The following is a 23,290-nucleotide window of genomic DNA, read 5'->3' as shown; positions in this document are numbered from 1 at the left end:
AAGTGTGGAAAACTGATTTGCCATACAGACAAATGAACAGACATACACAGTGCAATCCTGAAGTGCTCATTGACTTTGTTGGGAGGGGACTTAAAAGAAGATGTGGTATGAGTACCAACAAGACAACTTTTCATCCAAGACACAATTTAAAAAATAAACAATTTAAGGTCAAAGCATGATTTTCCTCTCAACCAATTGAAATCTTGCTACAATTTTCCTGATCTTATTTGTGAATAACTGTCAATGGGTAAATATCATCCAGGAAAAGTGCAATAAAGGTGTTCCTATTCCAGCAGTGCAGTCAGAAGGATGCCTAAACAACTGCAAGTTTTTTGCTAAAGTCAATATGATGATAAATACTTATGTTGTATCAATGCTATTTTGTTTTAAGTGGTATAACTGTCAGTACATATCAGTTTGACGACTAATTCAATGATCAAACCCACTAGGTTATAGCCACGGTCCAGTCACTATGATTTAAAATAGCAATTTTCAATGTTAAGTTTTCTGATTGAGCTAGCTTAAAGGTTACTTCATGTGAAAGGTCAATTTCTACCAAAATTCATAAATAACTATCACATTGTGTGTATCAGTACATATCAGTTTGTATATTTGGTATATGGATTCCTCATGCCAACATGTTTGTCGGACAGATATCAACTGACCTCAACCTCATTTCATGGATAAGTGATCCAAGTTACATGAATATGTCTGTTTCTTGTATACTATTACATATATACTAGTAGCAGTAGGTTAACTTTATGTATTGTATGGAATGATTGTAAGTGGTAAATGTCAGTCTATCAGGTTTCCTCTATCATCATTTTCATGGTTCATTGGTCAATGTTATTTTTTTTAGTTTTTGTCTGTTGTTCAAGTACTATAGGCAATTGGCGAACTATATTTGTTGTATGGAGTTCATGTAAAGTGTGCATCTTGGTCTAGCAGGTATCATATGACCTTGACCTGATTTCAGGTTTGTTGGTTAATGTTAGGATTTTGTGTTTTGCTTGGTTTTCGAAATACTAATAGCAATTACAGGTCAGCTTAATTTAATGTATTAGACAATTGTAAGGTGGACATGTCTGACAGGTTTTATCTGACCTTGACCTCATACTTTCAGGTTCATTGTCAATAGTTTTGTCAGTTTATCAAATACTATAGGCAATAGGTCAACTATATTTGGTGTATGTAATATTGTGAGGTGTAAGAGTCTGTCCTGGTTCATCTTACCATGACCTAATCATAAACAACATTGATAATATTAGATTTGTGCGATACTTGTATTTAAAAACATTCATGTTACAGATGATCAACATTATTCAATGATAAGTAAGACAGGCAAGACATTTCAGTGTGTGCACTCATGTTATAATGTATTTATTCCATTTTGCGTTATTGATTTCAAAAGCTAACCAAAAAACCATAACTCTGCAAGAAACTAATAATCGATCTCAGAGCAGTCTTTTTTTACTACTAGCCAGGACTTGGCATATGTAATTGTTGTTGTCATTCCTTTAGTTTTTATGCAGATCTGTGGATGATCATTAGGGTAATAGTTTGCAGTTAAGTTACTGTCTTGTTGACTTGTACTCGGCATATGTTTATCATTTATAGAAATTAACCAAATGCTAAGAAAATGCAAATGCTTGAGGATGACTCTGGGTGCCGGATATTCTCGCTACATTGAAGACCTGTTGGTGACCTTTTGCTGTTGTTTTTTTCTATGGTCGGGTTGTCTCTTTGACACATTCCCCATTTCCATTCTCAATTTTATCAATATCTTCGAAAGAAAAGCATATAAAGTTCAAGTGGAAAAATATATTATTTTTGCTGGTCCACCCACCTGAAAGTTATTTTTGTTACTGGTATGGTCTAAAAGACAAAGTAAGATTTTTAAATTTTATTCAAAACTTTTTATTTTTTGTCAACAAGAATTTTTAGAACATAATAATCAACATTCAAGCTAGATTGTTAGTAAAAACAAATAAATTAATGTTACAATGCTTTAACTTCTTAGAACAATCTTTTTAGAATCTTTGCTCAACTTTTTTTTGGTTATATTATAACAAATGGGTCTCCAGGAGGGTACTCCTTTAAGCCAAAAGGTTTCAATTGTTAATGTCTGTGTCACTTTGGTCTCTTGTGGAAAGTTGTTTCATTGGCAATCATACTCCATCTTCTTTTTTAATACATATAAAAATTGCCTTCAGACACTTTCAAGCAAAATTGATAGCAACAGCAATCCACACAACAAAATAAAAACCCTCTAAATTTTTAATGCTTGCATGTCCTCTATAAAGAAACATATGGTAGTGAGGCAGGGTGCCCCCCGAAAAAACTTGATGGCTGAAGAGAGATTTTATAATCAACACACAATTAACAAAATATGCCCTTGTACACATTGCCATCTCTTTAGCAAAAAAAATCCCAGAGCTTTCTGAACTTTTAATATCATAAAAGTGCTGAAAGGACAGGATTCTTGAAATTTCTAAATACTTAAAATATAAAAGGGGGGGGGGGCTAATGGCATGGGCTGCTCCAATCATAAATTAATCATATTCTTATGAAAAATCCCTCTTTTCTACACTGTGGTAATAAATTCCTAAATCTGCATTTGTAATAAATTCCTAAATCTTCATACATATACATGTATATCTAATTACACAAAGTTAAAATAGAAGAAGTTCTGACCAGTTACTGAAATATACCCCCAATGTTTAATTAAAATTTATAATCATTATTATCTTCTAGACCTTAACTTATTCTTAAATTTCATAAAAAAAACAAATACAAAATGTAATTGAAAATAATAATGTACATTTTTTATTTAAATAAACTAATCCATCAGAAAAACAAATTTTATTTTGAACAGTTTTATCATTCACTCTGTTCTTCGTCATGAGCTCTCATAATTTTCTGTTTTCATATCATTAAGTCCTAATTCTTCATTCTGATCAAAGGTTCTTTCGTAACTTTCTATTTCCATTTCTGGGTCATCATCTGGTGCATAAACATTCTGAAAAAATAAATAAAAAAAATAAACATAGTTTGAGCTTTCAAAAAACTATTTTTAGACATATCTTCATAAGTGACACCAATTTGATTAAGAACTTGATCTGGGTTTTGTTGAAAGGCCAAATAAAACAATATCTGTGGTTCCAGTTATGGTTGGTAGGAAGTGATTGTTCTTTTTATTTTATGAAACCTCAGTATATTAAACTGATTGTATTATAGAATTATCTCCCCTGACTTGTCCAGTTTTCTTATTTCAACAACAAAGATTTAAAATATACTATTATTTATATACAGCATTTAAAATAAATATAAATGTACAGTTGTTGACTCCAATTCAATTCATTTACTGGAAATGGATTTAAAACAAGATTAAAATTTGTCATGAATGCATGTCATTTATACCTTGAATTTTATATTCATCAAATTATAGTATACATTTTGAAACTACACAATCAGGTTAATCTTCTTTTTTGAAACTACTGATTTTTGAGCTCTGTAACTACAAAAGTGTAGTTAACTTAAATTAAAATGCAAATATATATAACACCCAATCTCCATCACTGCCCACCACATTTGTTAATAGAACTTACTGTGGTTTCATTAATATTCGTTGGTTACCAATTTTCATGGACTTTCTGGGACAGGGAAACCATGAATTTAAATGTTTTCGACAAATTACAAATTTTCATAAGGAATATATGCAGACATTGCCAAAACCACAAAATTTATTACCACAAAAATGTAAGTTTTCCTTTATCCACTAAAATTGGTACGCACAAAAATATATGAATCCACAATATTTGATGTATGCTCAGTGTTATTGAATCTTATGCAATTCATATGGACGAATTTATTATTGCTTCACCTTTCCCTGTTTATCTTTTGAAGTTGTGTGAAGCTGTGAAGTGTGAAGTAGGAACCAAAATTTAAAAAAAAAATATAAATATATATTTCTAAAGACAGTAATGGCAACCCCGATTTTAGGAAAGTATGAAATAACTTTTTTTTATGATAAACAATTTATTTTCAGTTTGGTTTGTCGATCAGGCTTTCCTTTCCTCTTTGTTTACTTAATGTACATATCGTGGAAAAAAATAAACTCATTTATTGACTATACTGAAAAACAATGATTCCATTCTTGTTATGTCATTCATAAACCTTGTTGAAAGTTCTTAATCTTAAAAATGTAGCCCTTAAAATATAACATATCCTATTTTTAAAAAATACTTATCTGAAAACAGTTTAATATGTTATTTCCATGATTCCTGTTTACACACATACATAAATTTTATTGACCTTTTTAAAAGATGTGCCACAACTTAATTGCGCCAATACCAACAAAATAAAAGAGAGTGGCGCAGTTAATACCTTTTTAAAACTGAAATTGGTGCAAATTGATTTTGCCTGAAAAATCAGTTGTGTAAGATTCGGTTTGCCGTTTTTACTTTTTTACCAAAGGAGTAGGTCCTGTAAGACCCCTTTTTGGCCCCAGAATATAGCAGTTTTACAAAACTTATAAAATGTTAACTTTTATTTATCAAATGAACAGTAGAGTGCTTCTGTTACATAAATATGGGCTGTTTTTGACAATACAATGCACATCTATCGTGTACTAGCACCATTAAGTCATGCTAAATTACTAAAATCTTCCCAATTCTAGCAGTTTAGTTAAATTTTAGACGGTTTTCGTGTAAAACGAAAGTGGCCGCATTCGTGTTCATCCTTAATATTAAAATGTAAGTTGTATTATATGATACATAACATATATAAAGGTTGAGGATGAACACGAATGCGGCCACTTTCATTTTTGACAAAAACCATCTGAAAAATGACATTTTTTGGCATATTTGGTAGATTTATCATATTTGAGCTTGAATCGGATCGTTTTTAATGACACAATAAGTTAAAATCTTTCATATAAACTAATTGAATCAAATAAAATAGACACTTAAGTGTTTAAAAAGTGGTCAAACTCTTTATTCAGATGAACTTAAAATTTGAGGCCAAAATCGGTTCTTACTGGACCTACTCCTTTTCAAAATTATGATTTGTTTTTAGCATTACAAAAATAGCACATTCTTCAGTTATACCTCAGAAAGTTAACTTATCAAGCAATTTAATTTTTCAAAATCTTGTAACTTTAAAGAGCAGTATTATATATTTTATGTACACCTGTGTAAGGTAAAAGACTTAAGTGCCTGAAGGTGAAATAGCATTTTTCAGTCTTATTATGCTGTTATCAATCAGCCCATTGTCAAAAAGATTTTCAAACTCTTTTCTAAATATTGCAAGGACCTAAAGATTCCAACACAAAATTTCTAAATAGCCTATACCTGAAGATAACTGTTCCCTGCTGCATCATCTAAAACAAAATGGACTCCCATTCTTTTCCCTTCAATGATCTGAAAGATAAAATATGTCATTCATATTATAAGAATGAATGATACATATAAAATAAAAACAAAATTGATGACTGTGATTTTCTGTTTCTCTAAATTGCCATTGTTAATTTATCTTTTGGGATTGCCAGTGATTTCTTTTTTAATTTGTGAACAGTGATTAGCAGTTGGTTTTTCCATTCAGATTTTTTAATCTGCATCTTTTTTTAGATTGCCAGTCTATTTCTCCTTCGTAATTTTCAGTCTTGATAGATTTTTTTGTGATTGTCAATCTGTGTATTTTTGTGATTGTCATTTTGTGATTGTCAGTCTGTTTCTCCTTCAGGGGTCGAATTTTAGCTTTTTTGTGTACTGGCCAACTGGACCAGTGGACTGAAAACTCTACTGGTCTGGCTCCAAATCTACTGGTCCTGCAAAAATGACATTAATTTGACAAACACTAATATAAATGACAGATGTTTAATTTTGATACTTTCGTTCACATAAGTTAGACAGTAACAAAGGAATAGTCTTTATTCTGATTTTGATGAAGGCTTTGGTGATCTCAATGATTTTCTTTATCAAAATCAGGATCAAGGACAGACAAAATATCAACATTGTCTTCCACGTCATCGCAATCCTCACAACGCCCATAGGGTGCCTGACTAGGTCGTCTGGAGCGCTGTCCAGAAATATTTCACATTTCAATAGCCGGGACTTGATCAAATGATGCTATATCTTCAGTGTGAAACATAATGAATAAAAGATCTGATAAAACAGTTGAACACAATTTTGATCGCCAATCATTCTTTACAAGTTTCATCTCAGAAAACCCCCTTTCTGCATCAGCAGAATTAGCACGAAGGGACAGGATTAAATTATCTTAATTTTTTTGTCCGGTGGTTTAACTCCTTCCAAAAATTTCCACATTTTATCGTGTGAAGGACGTTCACCCAAGATATTAATTAACTTGATCAATTGTAATACCCCCCAGTACCGTGTAATTGATTTCACAGGTAAATTGTTTTGTAAACAAACAGAGATTGCGATGCAATCAGTGATTTTTATCGACAAATTTCTACTGGTCTGCCGGATCACCAGCTGACAAAATCTACTGGTCAGACGCTATTTTAACTAGTCTCGGACTAGCGCTAATTTCGACCCCTTATCTCCTTTGTGATTTTCAGTCTTGATAGATTTTTTGTGATTGTCAATCTTTTTTTCTTTTGTGATTGTTACGGTCTAGTTTTTTTAATTAATACTGGGTTTTTTTCTTCACAGTTTCTTTATCATTGGTGCTGATTGATGGAAGTCAGACCATCAGTGATGATATTAAAGTCCATCTTTTGAGAATGAGGTATAATAAAATAATGGTACCTCATCAATTTTATCACAGAACAGTCCTATCTTCCCTTTCAAGTTATCCTCAGAGCTGTCTCCACGGAAGAATGGATTGGAATCTTTCAACTATAATAAACCATACATCATTAAAAACAAACCATTTCCAATCTTAAATGATATTTTTGTTTTTTCCAGTATACTGTAAACCAAGTTACAAACATATGCAAATCAAATTTCCAATCTTTCTTATCAACAAATTTTTAAAATCTTGAAAAAAAAACCAGAAAGGCATGGAGTATTTGCAAAAATTAAATGAGTTAACAGTATATTTGACCTTATTTGTATATGCATCGCTTCAGAATAAAAATCCCATTATTTTCCGACATAAATATGGACAATAATTGAAGGCAACACTATCTGGCTTAACTCCAGATTTTTCATTTCTCACGGTTAGAAATGTTATACTTTAAGGTAATCCCTTCCATAAACTGTTTTCAGACAGACATCACTTACCGGTATTATATGACAAGTTTGTAAATCTCTAGTAAAGTCATACTATGCTATTTTTATTCACTAAACATAAACAAAACAAATAAGCTTGTTTGTATAGTACCTGATCCTTGATGGCCTGGAAGATACCTTCCACAGTAGTAAACTTTCCACCTAATGTTCCCATGTCTGTAGAAAAGTCAAGTTCAGGAATGGATAAAGAAGCTGTCTCACTCTGAAAAACAAGATGACAATTTATCAAAATACAAATTCTCGTTAAAAAATAGTGCTTTTTAATAAAGCTATACTGCAAGTTGTTTATTTCAAAATATTTCTCAATCTTTTCCAAACATAACTTATTATTATCAAAAATATTTTAAAATACAAGAAATTTATTTTCTATGCCTGAGGCATATATGAAGACTTGTCAACCCAAAAGATGTCGTATATAATAAATAATACAAGCCCAGGAAACTAAAATATTTAGATGCAAGATAAAAGTGCTTCAAAAGATTCCAACCACATTTTTTTGGCAAACTTTATTTTTGACTGTAAAGGATGATAAGTGGGATGAACAAGTGAAACTGCGAGCTACTGCTCACTGATGATATCCCCGCCGCAAGTGGATAATATTAATAGTGTAAAAATATGCAAGTGTTTGGTAAACAGGAAGTTGTCGAGTGATGAATCTGAAAACGCTATAACACAGTAAAGCTGAGTTATATAAATCCTGAAACCAAATTTCAGAAATCCTTGTATTGTAGTTCCTGAGAAAAATGTGACGAAAATTTTCAACTTGGCTATCATGTGTAAAATCATACAAGTGTTCGGTAAACAGGAAGTCGTCAAGTAATCAATCTGAAAATGCATCACACAGTATAGCTGACTTAGATAAACCCTGAAAAAAATCCTTGTATTGTAGTTCCTGAGAAAAATGTGACGAAAATTTTCAACTTGGCTATCATGTGTAAAATCATACAAGTGTTCGGTAAACAGGTAGTTGTCAAGTGATCAATCTGAAAACGCATCACTCAGTATAGCTGACTTGGATAAACCCTGAAACCAAATTTCAGAAATCCTTGTATTGTAGTTCCTGAGAAAAATGTGACGAAAAATATTCATGGGACAGACGGACTGACGGAAGGACAGACAGAGGTAAAACAGCATACCCCCCTTTTTTAAAGCGGGGGTATAAAAAGGGTGTAACACATATTTGAAACCACAATTTTTCTTAGCTTATCATTTAGAAGTGTTTGATATAATATATGATACCTTCAAAACATCTCTGTTCATATCAGAAACATCAGTGATCTTCAGGGTGATTTTCTTTCCTTTTGGTTCAATCCCTGAGCCACCTTTGACCTCATTGTCTCTATGCCCACATTTATCACAGTTTGTAGCCATTATGATCACTTCTTTAAAATGAGGAATGTCTACAGATTGTTAAGAAAACGTAAAATGGAGGTCTTTAAATTAAATTTAAAAAAAATATTGATGCCACTGCTGGTGGATGTTTTGTCCCAGAGGCCAGGGTATCACCAGCCAAGTAGCCAGCATTTCCATGTTGACATAAATACATGGAATACCGGTATCAATTATTTGGTCATTTTTATAAATTAACTGTTTGCAAGAGTATGAATGATTTGAAATACTAAGGATTTTCTTATCCCAGACATAGATTAACTTAGCTGTATTTGGAAACAAATGTTCCCCTCAACTTTATACTTGTTTGGATTTCTATTTTGATCTGAGTGTCACTGATTAGTCTTTAAATATGAACACAAAACACCTGTCTAGCTTATCAAATTATAAGCCTGGTGCCTTTGATAACTATATATAATAATGTTGCAGTCGAAGCATTTAAAGATAAGATTGATTGATTCTTGTTTGCTTTACGCCACATTAGCACAAAAAAGGCTATATTGCAGCTGTTACGTATACAGATAGAAGCTATTTTTGACATGCAGCTATGATCTATGAAGTTCAGCTTCTGAAACTTTTGTTAAACAATATGTTAGATTTCCATTCAAATTATGATTTTCAAATACTGTAGAAAATAATTCTATGATCAAGGATACCAACTACTTTCATGTTAGTTGAACAGATGTCATTACAATTCGGACAATTGGTCTGGAAAGTAGCAACCTGAAAATAAAAGTATACATATTATTGATTCATCTTAATACCTAATAATCACACACGTCTTCATTCCATTGGGAAAATTAAGTGACTAGCTTGTTTATATTGACAATCTAAAATCAAATGCACATTAGCATAATTAAAAATATTCTTAATTTTCCCACAATGCATCTACCAGAATTTAAAAATACAAACAGAAGACATGACCAACTACCAGTACTCTGTGTTCTAAACAGCTTACAAATTTTGTGAAATGGACTCCAGAAAGCACCACTTAACATCCCTTACTACCATGAGGATGCACTGCAGGTATACTTTAGCTACAAACTAACCATGAGAAGTCAAGGTTGTTAAGCACATTTTAAACATGAGGGGCCTGATGGGGGGTTCTATTCATGATTAACGTGTTGATTTTTTTGTCGATCGATTAAGATTCTCAAAAAATAAATTTCCTTGATCACAGATCATGATCATGAAAATATTAAAAATTAAAAAATCTGTAGAAAAACAGATAACGATAGTGAAATGCGTCAATCACAAATAAAGAAAATAACCCACCAGGCCCCTCAAACATGTATGTGTTAACCAATGTTGTTGCAGGTTGTTATTCCTATTTGGTTTTATCAGCAGTTATCCTTTTTTAAATTGCTTCAACCAAATTTGAAAATGCTTTTTTAAAGTAGTTCACCCATTGTTTCTTAATAAGTTGTGCGTCATTTTGTCATATTTAAGGTACATTTCATTAGGTCCTTTACAAATAATACAAACACATCAATAATCATACCTCTTCCTTGGCATCAAATTGTTCATTGTCTTTCATCTCTTGTTCAGAGTCCTAAAATATTATTATTGCATATTATTCTTTTATTTTATTTTTTTGCGGGTGAAATTACGTGACAATAGTTATATCAACATTTCTATACAAAATAATCAACTGGAATGTCTTAAAAACATTGTATTGTTTACATATAATAATTTCAAAATGGATGTAGATATTAGAAAACACAAACTCATACTAGTTCACCAAATTTTATCTTTAGGATGTTTGCTCCTCTGTTTCAAAATAACAAGCTCTTGAAAAGACTGTTATAGATTGATAGAATATGAATAAGAGAACACAAAATTCTTGTTTTTGAGGTATAATCAATTGAAAATTTGGAGGGAAATGATTGTCTCTAGATTTTTTATACATATAACAATGACAACTTTTTCTTTTAAAAAATCTATGAAAAAAACAAGGATTCAAAAATGTCTTTTAAAACTATAGGCAATAACATAAAGAATGAAAAGGAGGGGGTCAGTGGGCAAAATTTTAATGGCACTAAATGGATAAAACTATCAGATTTCAATTTAAAATAAGCAGAATTAGCAAACATCCTTAACATCAACTTTGAACTAAACAGCTCTTCAAAGATTGAACAATCAATTAGTACGTCATTTTCGATCTTTAGTATATTTTCAGACTTATCCACTATACTTACCTGTGATAGTCCTAAAATTTCATTATCTGCTTTAGATCTGTTGTAACGTGAAATTTTCATTTGAGGATCAGTCTGAGGTGCATATGTACCATTGTTAAGGAAAATTCAATATATTTCATATCAAACAATGAAATAATTAAATGTAGATGAATATTGCATCTTTGTATTTGGTTTTATTGTTGGATTGCTGTTAGGCTGAACTTCCTAATCTGTATAAGATTACCAAAATTTGTATGTTTCAGTTTGATTTGTTAGTTTTCATATAATTTAATTTCTCTAATTTTTTGTCAAATTATCCCTATCTGCACCCATTGTATAAAAAAAAGTTAATCAACATGTTTGATCTCAGTTCTTCATTGGTTAAAATCTGATTATGACGTCAAATTTTCTTGCTTATTTCTGAATTTTCATTGTGACGTAATGAAAAAAGGCGTCAGTTAAAAAGAACACATTTTTTTGCAAATCACTCAAAAAGAGGGACAAATTTTGCCTGCTTATTATTTGAAAATCATTAGAGAAATAGATTCCACCGCCAAATCTTGTGTAATATCATATTTATCCACTCTAGTAGACAGTGTAATTTTAAATATTTAAAACGCTTGGCAAGTCTCACGTTTTAAATTTGAAAATTTAATTGTCTCGAGTGGATAAATGTCGTATCACACTCAATCCAGTGGTCAAATCTATATATAATAACATAAATTTGCAAAGAATCTTCAGTACAATGGTTAGGAATTCAACTTTTATATACTCATTAACTAAATTGAAAAGCAAACTAACAAATTTGAAGGATATAAATTTTCAATATAACTGTTTCCGCTTGGATCTGTAAGAACCTGTAAATGAAATAAAATAATTCAATTTGTGTTAACAGTATTCACCTCCCTGAAACTAAATGCAACAAAATTGTTTTAATTCATTTTTGTTGTAGGCATGTTCAAGTACCTTGCCACACCCACTCTGTGTTTTGTTAGATGTATATCTGTTTTGTATTGATCTAATGAGTAAAGCTTTTTTCAACTGACTTCTATAGTTGTTCTCATGTGGTATTGTTACACAACTGTCCCAGGTTAGAGGATGGTTGGATAGTCTTCAAACATGTTTAACCCTGCAACATTCTGCGTACCTGTCCCAAGTCAGAAGCCTGTAATTCAGTGGTTCATTTTTTTGTTCATAAATCAGGCTGTTAAGTTTTCTTGTTTTAACTGTTTTACATTTGTCATTTCATGACCTTTTATAGCTGACCCTGAGGACTGATCATGAGTTTTACTCATAATTACAGGCAGTACAGTGATCAATAGGTGATAATTTCTGTGTCATTTAATTTGGTCTCTTATGCAAAGTTGTCTCATTGGCAACCATACCACATTGTCATTTTATTATAAATAAACAGATGCACATTGCAGATTGTAATATACCTCACACTCCCAGAGTAGGATAAAATAAAGTTTTTTAATGTTTTTGCAAAACTCTTCATATTTATAGTCTTTGTTGAACATTAAATTTGTGGTACCCACAATAAACATGAAAATAGTTATCCCACAAACAAGAATTTATTCAAATTATTGACAAATTTTTGTTGTAGATGTCTTTAACATCATAATTACCAGATCAAAAGGTTCCTTCAGCAGCAGAAGTTCATTCAGCTTGACAATGAATTCATCAATTTGAGCTGCTACTTCTGGGTGTTGTATCTATCAGACAAAATTCAGAACAACAAAATATATTTTTTTGATTATTACCAGAGTTGTAAAGCTAATATGGTTAAAAAAAAATATAAAAACTATATATTTCCTTTTTCATAGCTATCAATTTTGTTGTTTGTGAGAAGAAAATTGTATTTTTTTGGGGATTTGAAGATACAACAAAAATTCAAAATGATTATTGGAAGACAGTTTAGTAATGAATCAAGTTTTTATTTCTGTAGAAGAAAACCAAATCATTATTTCTGTCATTTTGCACACCTAAAGTTGTTTGTCAACCTAGAAATGTATGTCTATACCTTTTAGTCAGTTTTGTAGGTGTCTTTGGTAAAGTTTGCTAAAAGGATTATATAAAATATGAATGAATCTATAATACTAAAATTACGAGGTCCAATTTGTCAGCCGTCATCGGGTAAAAACGACAAATCAAAGAATTCAACTTTAAATATAACTAATATAGAGCAATGGTGTAGATTAAAAATTACACCACTCCAGACCCTTTTGTTTTCCACATAATTAATATTGCCAATAATTAACAAGTTCCGGGTCGAGTCCGATACCGATACCAATAGTATATTCACCTGTTACCTATTACCTTATCTGTACGTTCCGCATTTGACTGGCGCACCATCAAAAGATGTATTAGGCAAACGGGTCATAATCACAGGGTTGAAACTCCTAAATTCAATCATTGTCAAATTGTTTCCTATTGTAATCAGTAAGACTTTCTAAGATAACAATACGAATACGAATACTAAAAATCTGGACTTAAAATAAAGCGTATACATAGATACAGTTTTCAATTTGTTAGCGGGCATGACGTAAACAGCGAATACAAGAATTCAACTTTATTTACAATGCTGTTGACTAAAAAATACTCCATTCCAGGACCTTTTGTTTTCCAAATAATTAATAAAAACCATTAATTCACAAGTTCCAGGTCGACGGGTTCAAACAGAAATATCTTGCAAACGCAGAGAAAACTGTGTATCTTATAATCGGTATGACTTTATTAGATGATAATACCAATACTAAAATAAGGCTTACGCATTATTATATACTTTAATTCAGTCACGGACCATGGGTGTGTTCTAGTATTATATAAAATATGAAGGAATATATTTTACCTTTCTTAAAGGTTGGTCTTGCGACAACCCTTCTACAGCTCTCTGTACAATACCTTCAACTGTGGTCAAAGCTGCAAAAAAATATAGATATTGAACATGTAATCTTCTTTATCATTGTTTATATTACTTGTATATAAATTCAAAATTGCAAATTCAGATATTATTGTGCTTTTTTTTCAATGGGAAAAATTAGTATCAGATCATTTGAATTATGAGCTTAGTATGGCCTCTCATCAATAAAGCACTTTCGAAACTATTCTATTCTATTAAATTCAATTAATCTTTCTATATGTATGTGATTCATAAGTGTTTCTCTTTCTCCTTTTTTATATAAGTAGATTAGAGCATTGGTTTTCGTGTGAATTGTTTTACACTAGTCATTTTTGGGGCTATTTATAGCTTGGTGTATGGTATGAGCCAAGGCTCCTTGTCGAAGGCCATACTTTGACCTATAAATTTTTACTTTATACACATTGTGACCTTGATGGAGAATTGTTTCATTGGTACTCATCTACATATAATTATTTTAAAAATATACCTCCTTTGTTTGGTGGATTTTCAAACTCTAATTTAGGAATGGCTATTGTTGCTGTATTTGTCTGTACAACTTGTCTGTTTAAATCCTAAAAGTCAAGACAGCACATAATAAGTAAAGTATGAACATGTCAATTATAATACGGAAATTACCAAAAACAATTAAAAAAAAGTTTGGCTTTTGACATTTGTGATTGACTGCTACCTTCCTTTTGATGTTCTTCATTTGAAGAAGACCTGCTTTTATGAAGTTGATGGTGTTAAAAATAGTTAAATACATATATTCATGTAATATATAAGTCATGTACCAAAATTCAAGTATATAAATGCATGTAATGAGTGGATTAAGGAACAAATTTTGCCATCACCAATCATTGTATCAGCATTATACCATTTGTATCTCTGTCAATCTACAAAGTCATGATGACTTATTGTTGATTTTTATAAACTCTGTAATATGTTTTAATAAGTGCTTCAATTTGTTCAATGCTTGTATGAGGTTTCAGATTTTATAAATTTCTGGCCTCAAGCATCACTGTAGAGACTTTTATTGTCAAATTATGCATCTGGTGAAGTAAATTAAGTACCATGGATGTTATTGGTAGAATAATATATATATTCTTTAAAATATGTGTGTTTAGGGGTTAAGCGTCCAAAGGGTAAAGACACTTCTATATATACGAGTCTAAATTGAAAACTACATTCAAATATATATATATATATATATATATGTAGGACTCAAATCTATGGTGGGTTCCAAATCTATGGCAGATTTATAATCTATGGTAAATGTGACGTCGTGCCATTTCAAATCTATGGCAGATATTTTACAATCCTAATCTATGGCAAGTTTTGTAATTTCCTAATCTTTGGCGGATTTTCGGTGTGTCCAAGTCTACGGAAAATGAATTGCAAATGGAAAATAATGCAGTACACATACGACCATTAACTTGCATAATTTAAACAAGTGAACATGTACGACAACGGAAGCATGTCTATAAATATTTGGGAAATAAACAGGAAATTCTGGTCAACAAAATCATGGCGGAAAAAAACACCGTAAATGATGAATTCGTAACATAAATACAGACTTCAAGATTGAAATGATGTGCCTCGTAAAAATAAACATTTTCTAATCTATGCACTCATTTAACCAACTAGTAATTAACGTTAAGTCCCCTAAAAACAAAAAGGTTGATTTTTGATAAATAAAAAAAGGGGGATAAATAAAAATTTGAATGTTCAAATAATTTGTTATTCATCGTGATGGCATCTTTTTTTATTTTATGACGATCTAAATAAAATTGGTATCCGTTAATTTCATGTTTCACTTTATACGCTTTGCCAACCGTAGACAGTAAAATGTATACTATATTAATAACTCCTTTTCTGAAATATCTGTTACTGAAAAAAGCAGAGTCTTTGTTCATCGCAGACTTCGACCAGTACAGCACAGTCATTGTGTCCCTTTTCTGGATAATGGGTCACATCTTTATGTAAACCATCGTCAAATTGTTGTCATCTAGAATGGTATTCAAATCTATGGGTTCCACCATCGTTTGCAGCGGCGAGTCGACGATGTAATGAATATGGCGTTATTGAATTGTGCTGTTATATGTTAGATCTGCCATAGATTTGGAGAAAACAAAAATCTGCCATAGATTTGAGTTGTTTGACGTTTGTAACGTCACATTTGCCATAGATTAGGAATCTGCCATAGATTTGGAACCCGCCATAGATTTGAGTCCTACATATATATATGAAACTCGTCTAAACATCAACCCAACAATGTTAGATCTGTAAATTTGCTTTTGCAAATTTTTGGTTCTTCCCTCGCCGGGATTCGAACCTATGCTACTATATATAGCAGTTACAACAACTTACATATTTTTGTTGCAAATATTATGGTGAAGATAGCCTAATATAGATGTTTGTTAGATCAATAGAAGTGTCTTTACCCTTTGGACACTTAAGGTGGTATGGGTGTCTTTCGCCATCTTGGATTGTAAAAAACAGAGAATCTAAGGTCCATATTTTCTATCAAGTTAGCAAAATTTGATGCAGGAATGCAGATATCTAATGTGAATTTTCCATTAAAAGAACCAATTTATAAGAATATAAATTAGAAATATTAATATTTTTACAAGTGTAGATTATTTTTTTTTTTTTTTTTAATATTTTCAAATTGGCATTTAAAGGGGAGGTAACTCTAAAACAGTGCATTTTCTGAAGGACTCTTCATGAAATTTTCCCATTTTGTCTTTTAGCTGAAAAAAACGTATGGTGACCCTATCTTTTCTTTTGATATTCTAAAAGCATTGTCTAAAAGCTATCTTTTTCTAACTTATTATACAATTCTATCATTTTGTTTAGTTTCTATTCACAAAATTGTGTTTTTTCCTGTATAATCCATACAAAATTTGTCATTTTGTCACAACCTGTAGCTTGAGAAAATGCACGGTGACCTATCATTTTTATAATATTTTTGAACATGTATCAATAGATACTACATTTTGACAAAGTATGGACAAATTCTATCATTTTTATTTTAGACTCCCATACCACCTTAACCCCTAAACACACATATTTGTTTGTTCAGTCTTATACCTTTAGGTTTTGAATGTTGACTGTATATTTTACTCCCTTGTCCTGGATCCTTCCACCAGGTTGTAGCTCAGTGTTGTGATGACCACAATTATCACATGTAAATGAACTGACAATCACATCTTTGAAGAAAGGAATTCTGGTTAAAAATAATCGTGTTAAACCCTAAAAATATAAAAATTTCAATTAGCATCTTGAAACCAATTATTAAATTTAAGATAATATTGTGTAAAGAATGTTTGAAAACAATGGGAAATGTGTTCATGGGACACAGATGATGCTCTGCTTGTATATCATATAATGTTATAAAGGGACTTTACTGAATATCATTCAAATGGACCCTACCCAAATTTGTTTTGTTGAAAAAAGTAAATTTTCATAACATTTGGTTATGTATAAACATGATAAATGGAAATGAAAAGTTCAGCAATTTTTCCATACATTGTAAAGAGGCATAACTCTACAGGAGTAAATGTTCCACCAACAAATATATGCAAACTTGATGTTGTTTTTTTGGTTATTTAATAAGAATTGTGTAGAAGTTTTACAGAATTTGTTTGAGCCAAATTACATAAATTAAATTTCGAGAACAAAAACAAATTCAGCAATTTATCCATTTGTAAAGGGGTATATCTCAAGAATGGTTACAGAGACACCACCAACATTTTGTCATAAATCATCTGTGAAGCTTCAGAAATATAAAGCATCATCTCAAATTATCAAAAAAGAAAAGGGTTGTTTTTGACAGCCAATCTGTATATTTGTTTTGTTCTTCAAATCACACATTAATTATGGCTTTTTATATTTCAAATGTTATTTATATGCTTTATTCCTCAAAATAGTTTTAATTTATTGTACATGTTGTAGTTCCAATGAGAGCCTTGAAATACATAAGTCATAGAATTTCTTACATTTTTTTCAGCCATCTTTCTAAATGAAAAGTTCAATAATAGATTTGTGAATGGAAACAGGGAGTGTGAAGAACAGAAATCAGTTTAGTGGGGAAATCACAATATAGAACATAAATTTTAATGCTGAAAACCAATTTATTTTCTCAAATAGTTTTGCTTTTAACCTTTTTAGCCAACATCACCATGATCACAGTGATTTAATTTTTTGACTTTGGAAATTTATTTGATGTAGTTAAATAAGGTAAGATCAAAAATATATTGCATAATTGAGTAATTTATCTTCTCAAAAAAGTCTTGCAAATATATCGCTTGCAAAATTTAGTTGGTTTACACATTGTTACAGTACATTTGTACTTGGACCTTAGGAAACATACATTATTTTCACACTTGAAGCAAAGACTTTCAATCTCCATGACCTCTGGTGTTTCATCATCAGCAGTTATATCACGGAAAAGTGATTTAGAAGTTTCTGCCTTTGGCTTTTCATCTGTATTAGCCATCTGTTTAGAAAAAATATAACATATATTGATAATTTTTATATCACATTGACAATGATTGATATTAAACAGCCTTCAACAATTATTGTTTACAATTAAACAATATGGAATAAGGTTCTTACTTAAATGTACATTTTTCTTAGTTAAAATTATCTTTTATCTTTTTTCCTGCAAAACTACAAACTAAAGCTTGTAAGTTCAAATAGTTGATGATAAATTTCCGAATATATATATACATGTATATATATCTATGACTAAAGATATTTTCAGCTGCCAAGAAATAAATAAATTACAATAGCCAATTATTCAATTATTGGTAAAACATTGTAGTTATATGTTTAATATACAATGTAGTGTTATTTAACTGTCTGTTTCTGTCTTGGCCCTATTATAGATTCAAGGTTAGCTGTATTGGACCATTAGGACTCGAAGAGGGCCAATACAGCTGATTGAGAATTTATACCAGGGTCAATACAGAAACAGCCAGTTGATAAGGTATAACAATTTTATTAAATGATTCTAAGAAAGTTTACCGGTTAAGATTCATAAATTCTTATCTGAACTTGGGAGAACTTTTAACATGTTTAAATCTATGATTTTAAGTTAAAAAATATAATACAAATGTTTTTTATGCATAACGATACCTCCAACATTTTTGTCCAAAGTATTTATGTACAGTCAAGGGTCTAACTTAAATAAGTTATCAGGGAAAAATAACATGCATGTTGTTATTACAGACACTTTCATGAGTTGTCTTCTCTTTTTTCCTGATTCTGTAACAACATATGTTGGTCATCAGTGAAATATACCAAAAATGTTTATCTTTAATGGGCACTTGGGAATTCTTAGAAACTTTTGCGCAGTAGCTTAATAAATTACCTTGATAACTAATTTTCTAATTCCATTAATACAATGGTGATTAACCATGGTAAATCAATGAGACAAGGCTTTTAAGGGAAATAAAGCTGTCATAACAAGGCTTATGTTATTACAAGCATGTAATTTACTATATCAGAGTAAATGAAACACTTGGAATCTTGCACAGTGCCTCATTACAAGCTCTGATCATCATTTCTTACAATGAATTGAAATACATTCTTATGCAAGTCAGAGCAAAGCCTTTAAAGAGATATAGAGAAGCTGCAATAACACCCATTGGTTATTGCAGGAATGTATTTTCTGTAATAACATAGGTGTACTATGCATGATTGGTAAGCTATGAACTGTTATATATTTGCAAAGATTAGTATACATAAAGAAAATTATAATATCAATAGAACTTGAGAAAAATTTAACAAAATAAAGGTTGTATATTTTCCCTTTGAAACATGTAACATACATATGTTATTACAGTTTTTTGATATTTCAGCTCACAATAACAACATGTATGTTATTTTTCTCTAATAACTTATTTAAGTTAGACCCTTGACTGATGTAAGGTGTACATGTAAGAAAATTAAAAGAAGTGAACATCTCCTATATTAGCCCATGGTCCAATACAGCTTTTTGCAGTATTAATTATATTCTTTCCTTATCATGCTTATGCTTAAAACTAAAAAAACTGAAAAATTTACTTATTAATTTAATTTAAATCTTTTTCCAACAAAAGTCTCCATCATGTCTCAATATGCATCATGTGCATGATTACATGTAGTCTGAGATTACTCTGACGTCCGACGGCTGTTTAGCCAGACAAGCTGGGGCCCTGGGACGTCAGAGCTTGTCCCATATCAAAAAGTGGATATTTGCCCACCCAAAATAGATGCGCTGCTTCGTCGCTTCTGGAGCCTACTGAGGGCCTTGGAATTATATAAATCGGGCATCAATCTCTTCATTAATGTAAGTTTCACCTACCTGCCAACCTTTATTTTCTCATATTTAGACAGTTTTCACAGTGACCCATCGATTTATGCATTTTGCCTTTCATTTTCAAAGATTATCACGTGACCACCAGAAAACAGTGCAAATGACCATAATGTAACACCTCATTCATTTACCGTTCAAGTTACCTAAATGTCAGAGAGCCTCCGATTGTTATTGTGGTCGTAACTTAATGCTTATTACAGATCTCCTGTAAAGGAGGTGAAAAAACGTGGTTGCTTCTAAATGTTAAACATCGTGATCACCTATAAACATGATAAAGAAGGTAACAAAATATAAATATTTGCATATTTGAGTCTTGAGGCCATGAACTCTTTCCTAACTTGATGTCCATTTGAAAGTGAAAGTCAAAATGCATAAATCGATGTGTCACTGTGAAAACTGTCTAAATATGAGAAAATAAAGGTTGGCAGGTAGATGAAACTTACTTCAATGAAGGGATAAAGGAAAAATGAAGAGATTGATCTCCCATTTATATAATTCCAAGGCCCTCAGTCGGATCCAGAAGCGACGAAGCAATGCATCTATTTTGGGTGGGCAAATATCCACTTTTTGATATATATGGGACAAGCTCTGAAGTCCCACCGCCCCAGCTTGTCTGGCAAAACAGCCGTCGGACGTCAGAGTAATCTCGAGCTAGTGCATGATATGACAATTCAACCCCCCTATTTTCTTTCTGACTAAGTTCAATGACTTGGCCTTCAGATTCCACAGACTAATTCAATCTTGGGGAAATCCTCACAGGCACTTGTTTCTATTCATTGGAAGACCCACTATCAACGGGGTGGGTCTTTTCACCACCGAACACCACCGCACACCACCGAACACCGCCGAACACCTGAAAACCACCAACCACTAAGAAAAATTTTGATATTATACAATAAAACGATAAAATAAAACAAATTACATTTAATTTAATCAATTTTTCGATTTTTATGGGCATCGTTTTTCTGTATAAGGAAAAACGTCTCCGGATTCATCACTTTCCGTTATAAAATTCAAATATATTCATAATTAGTAATCAGTTCAAGTATTCTGGATCTCTGTTCATTGGTTAGATTTTGAAATTTTTCTCTTTTATTATTATTGGTACAACTATTTTAAAGAAGTGTTAGAATAAGAAATAACGGAAAAAAGTATATTTGAGCCGGTGTCCATGAGGGTCAGCGGAGTTCAAAAAGTGTGGTGTTATAAGACTCTTCCTTTCTGTTTTCTGTAGATATTTGGACTTTAAATCTTCTGATTTGTTGAATTAATAACTTGAATATTATATTTAATTCACATTGATAACGATAAAAGACAAAATAATAAACTTTTGGGGTGTTCGGTGGTGTTCGGCGGTGTGCGGTGGTGTTCGGTGGTGAAAAGACCTACCGCTATCAACGTATATTTACTCGATACGTTGCTAGTGGGTCTTCCAATGGATAGAAACAAGTGTCTGTGGAAATCCTGGTGATAAAGATAAATATTTCAGAATATTGTGTTTGTAGATAAAACAAAATATTAATAAAATATTGTGTGCGTAAATTAATATTATTACCATTTTGTTACAAATTGCGTATTATTTTTCGTTACGTTACCCGGTTACCTTGAGTCCTTATCCGCTTTTACAACCGTATTCTTTCAGACTGTACGAAGCCTATATATATATATCGGATATATTAATACATCAACTCTGTGCAAACAATGAGAAATATTAAAATAGTGATGAAATATTAAAGAAATCTGTAGAAAACGTGTGCAATCATCAACAAAAATACACCCGGATATTCTACCAAGATGATAAAGTACCGACATACACGGACTGAATATAATCGCTTTTCCGGAAATGTAAACTTTTTGTTAGATAAAATATATTTTATTCGTTTACGAATGACGTAACAGGGGGTCCGTGTAACATGTTTAAAAAGTTTTCTAATATTAGATTATTGGAATTTGGAGTTTCAAAATATCGAAATTTTGATTTTTCAATTTATTTTGAAAAAAAACTGGACAAAAGAGAGTTCCCAGTCAAAAACTGACATGGAAAAAGTCCTATCATTTCAACAGTAAAAACAATATTTTTCAAAAAAATATTACGAAGTAACTGTATGAACAATTTTCATATGCAGTGGCTATTTGACCGGCAACGTCAAACTACATGATAGCAAATTTGCTATTTTACCGGCACTAAATTATATCTAATTGGAATTAAAATTTAAGTATAATAATTAAATATCAATATTTCTATTTAAAAACTTGTGTTACTGTTGCTTATATAAACACTTACACTTCTCATCTAAAAAAAACTTTAAAAAAAAACTGTGTACACATCGAAAATTTGACGAAAATAAAAATATGGTGAATCTATTATGAACAGAACTTAGAAGTGAAGTAATAAGATAAATTAAAAAGTAAAATACAAATATGATAATAGTCACTTTTTAGCTATACTACATTCCGGAAACTAGTATACTCTTTTCATTTACGGAACCAGCATTGTGTTGTGTTGTCGATGCAATCGCAGAATGGTCTTTAGTACCATGAGAAGACTTGAGAAATACAATTATAATCAAGCTGTTATCTGGCTTGGTCTTTTAAACAAAAACCGAGAAAATTTAAAAATTTCATCAGACACATTTTTTTTCAGTATAAGAAGGAAATGTTCCTTGATTTTTAGAATTATATTTGAGAATGAAAAGATGAAAAAAAGACTAAAACAAATAGATGTAATTGTATTTATTTATGTATTTTCTCATTTTGAAAAATAGCATGTAAGTTGCACAGAGGTTGCTCCTTGTTATCCAATCTAGCTCAACCCAATACACATTAGAAGTTTGTTTTTCTCTAATTATTATTTTTCTTCAAATTATTATATGATTTTTATAAGGTCGTGTTAAGTTCCAGGAAATTGCGAGAATGCAGAATTTTTCACTATTAACACCAGAGCTTCCATATGCATATGACTTATCCCGGCTTTGAGTACACATTATTCAGTTTGGCCTAGCTACACACCTGGCTGTTAAGATCGTATTTAAAGAGGAGAAAAAGAACCCTTTCTACATATATAACATATGCACACAAGATGTAGATTCAAAGGAAGTCAGTGTAATGTGTAGTTCCTGTTTTGAGTGGCAACATTTATTTTGTGCTAGACTAAACAACTTCCGAAGGCAAAGAATTGGTTTTGTTACAATTCGGCAAATGT

The 23,290-nt window shown here is 31.2% G+C and overlaps 1 protein-coding gene across 1 annotated transcript; it reads right to left on the bottom strand.

Moving 5' to 3' along the window:
* Positions 1–1,888: 1,888 nt before the first annotated feature.
* On the bottom strand, positions 1,889–21,882 carry LOC134721531 (zinc finger protein ZPR1-like). Its single transcript, XM_063584614.1, has 15 exons — positions 21,692–21,882; positions 18,100–18,225; positions 16,818–16,979; positions 14,215–14,299; positions 13,677–13,747; positions 12,454–12,540; positions 11,642–11,682; positions 10,847–10,931; positions 10,150–10,200; positions 9,305–9,371; positions 8,499–8,659; positions 7,351–7,461; positions 6,774–6,863; positions 5,352–5,420; positions 1,889–3,019 (listed from the first exon to the last, which is right to left on the bottom strand). The coding sequence occupies exons 2-15, from the start codon at positions 18,223–18,225 to the stop codon at positions 2,900–2,902; spliced, it is 1,326 nt and encodes a 441-aa protein (XP_063440684.1). The 5' UTR covers positions 21,692–21,882; the 3' UTR covers positions 1,889–2,899.
* Between the last annotated feature and the right edge of the window lie 1,408 nt (positions 21,883–23,290).

The sequence above is a fragment of the Mytilus trossulus genome, chromosome 6 (genome assembly GCF_036588685.1).
Source record: "Mytilus trossulus isolate FHL-02 chromosome 6, PNRI_Mtr1.1.1.hap1, whole genome shotgun sequence".
Classification (NCBI taxonomy): Eukaryota; Metazoa; Mollusca; class Bivalvia; order Mytilida; family Mytilidae; genus Mytilus; species Mytilus trossulus.
Note: the sequence above shows the minus strand (reverse complement) of the source record. Positions and strands in the feature narration are given on the sequence as shown.

Excerpts from the sequence above, each read along its gene's own strand:
- LOC134721531 (XM_063584614.1), bottom strand. The coding sequence starts at position 18,225 with ATGGCTAATACAGATGAAAAGCCAAAGGCAGAAACTTCTAAATCACTT. Across the intron at positions 12,541-13,676 it reads AAGACCAACCTTTAAGAAAG|ATACAACACCCAGAAGTAGC; the intron begins GTAAAATATATT and ends TTTGTCTGATAG. Across the intron at positions 10,201-10,846 it reads AAATTTTAGGACTATCACAG|GACTCTGAACAAGAGATGAA; the intron begins GTAAGTATAGTG and ends ATAATATTTTAG.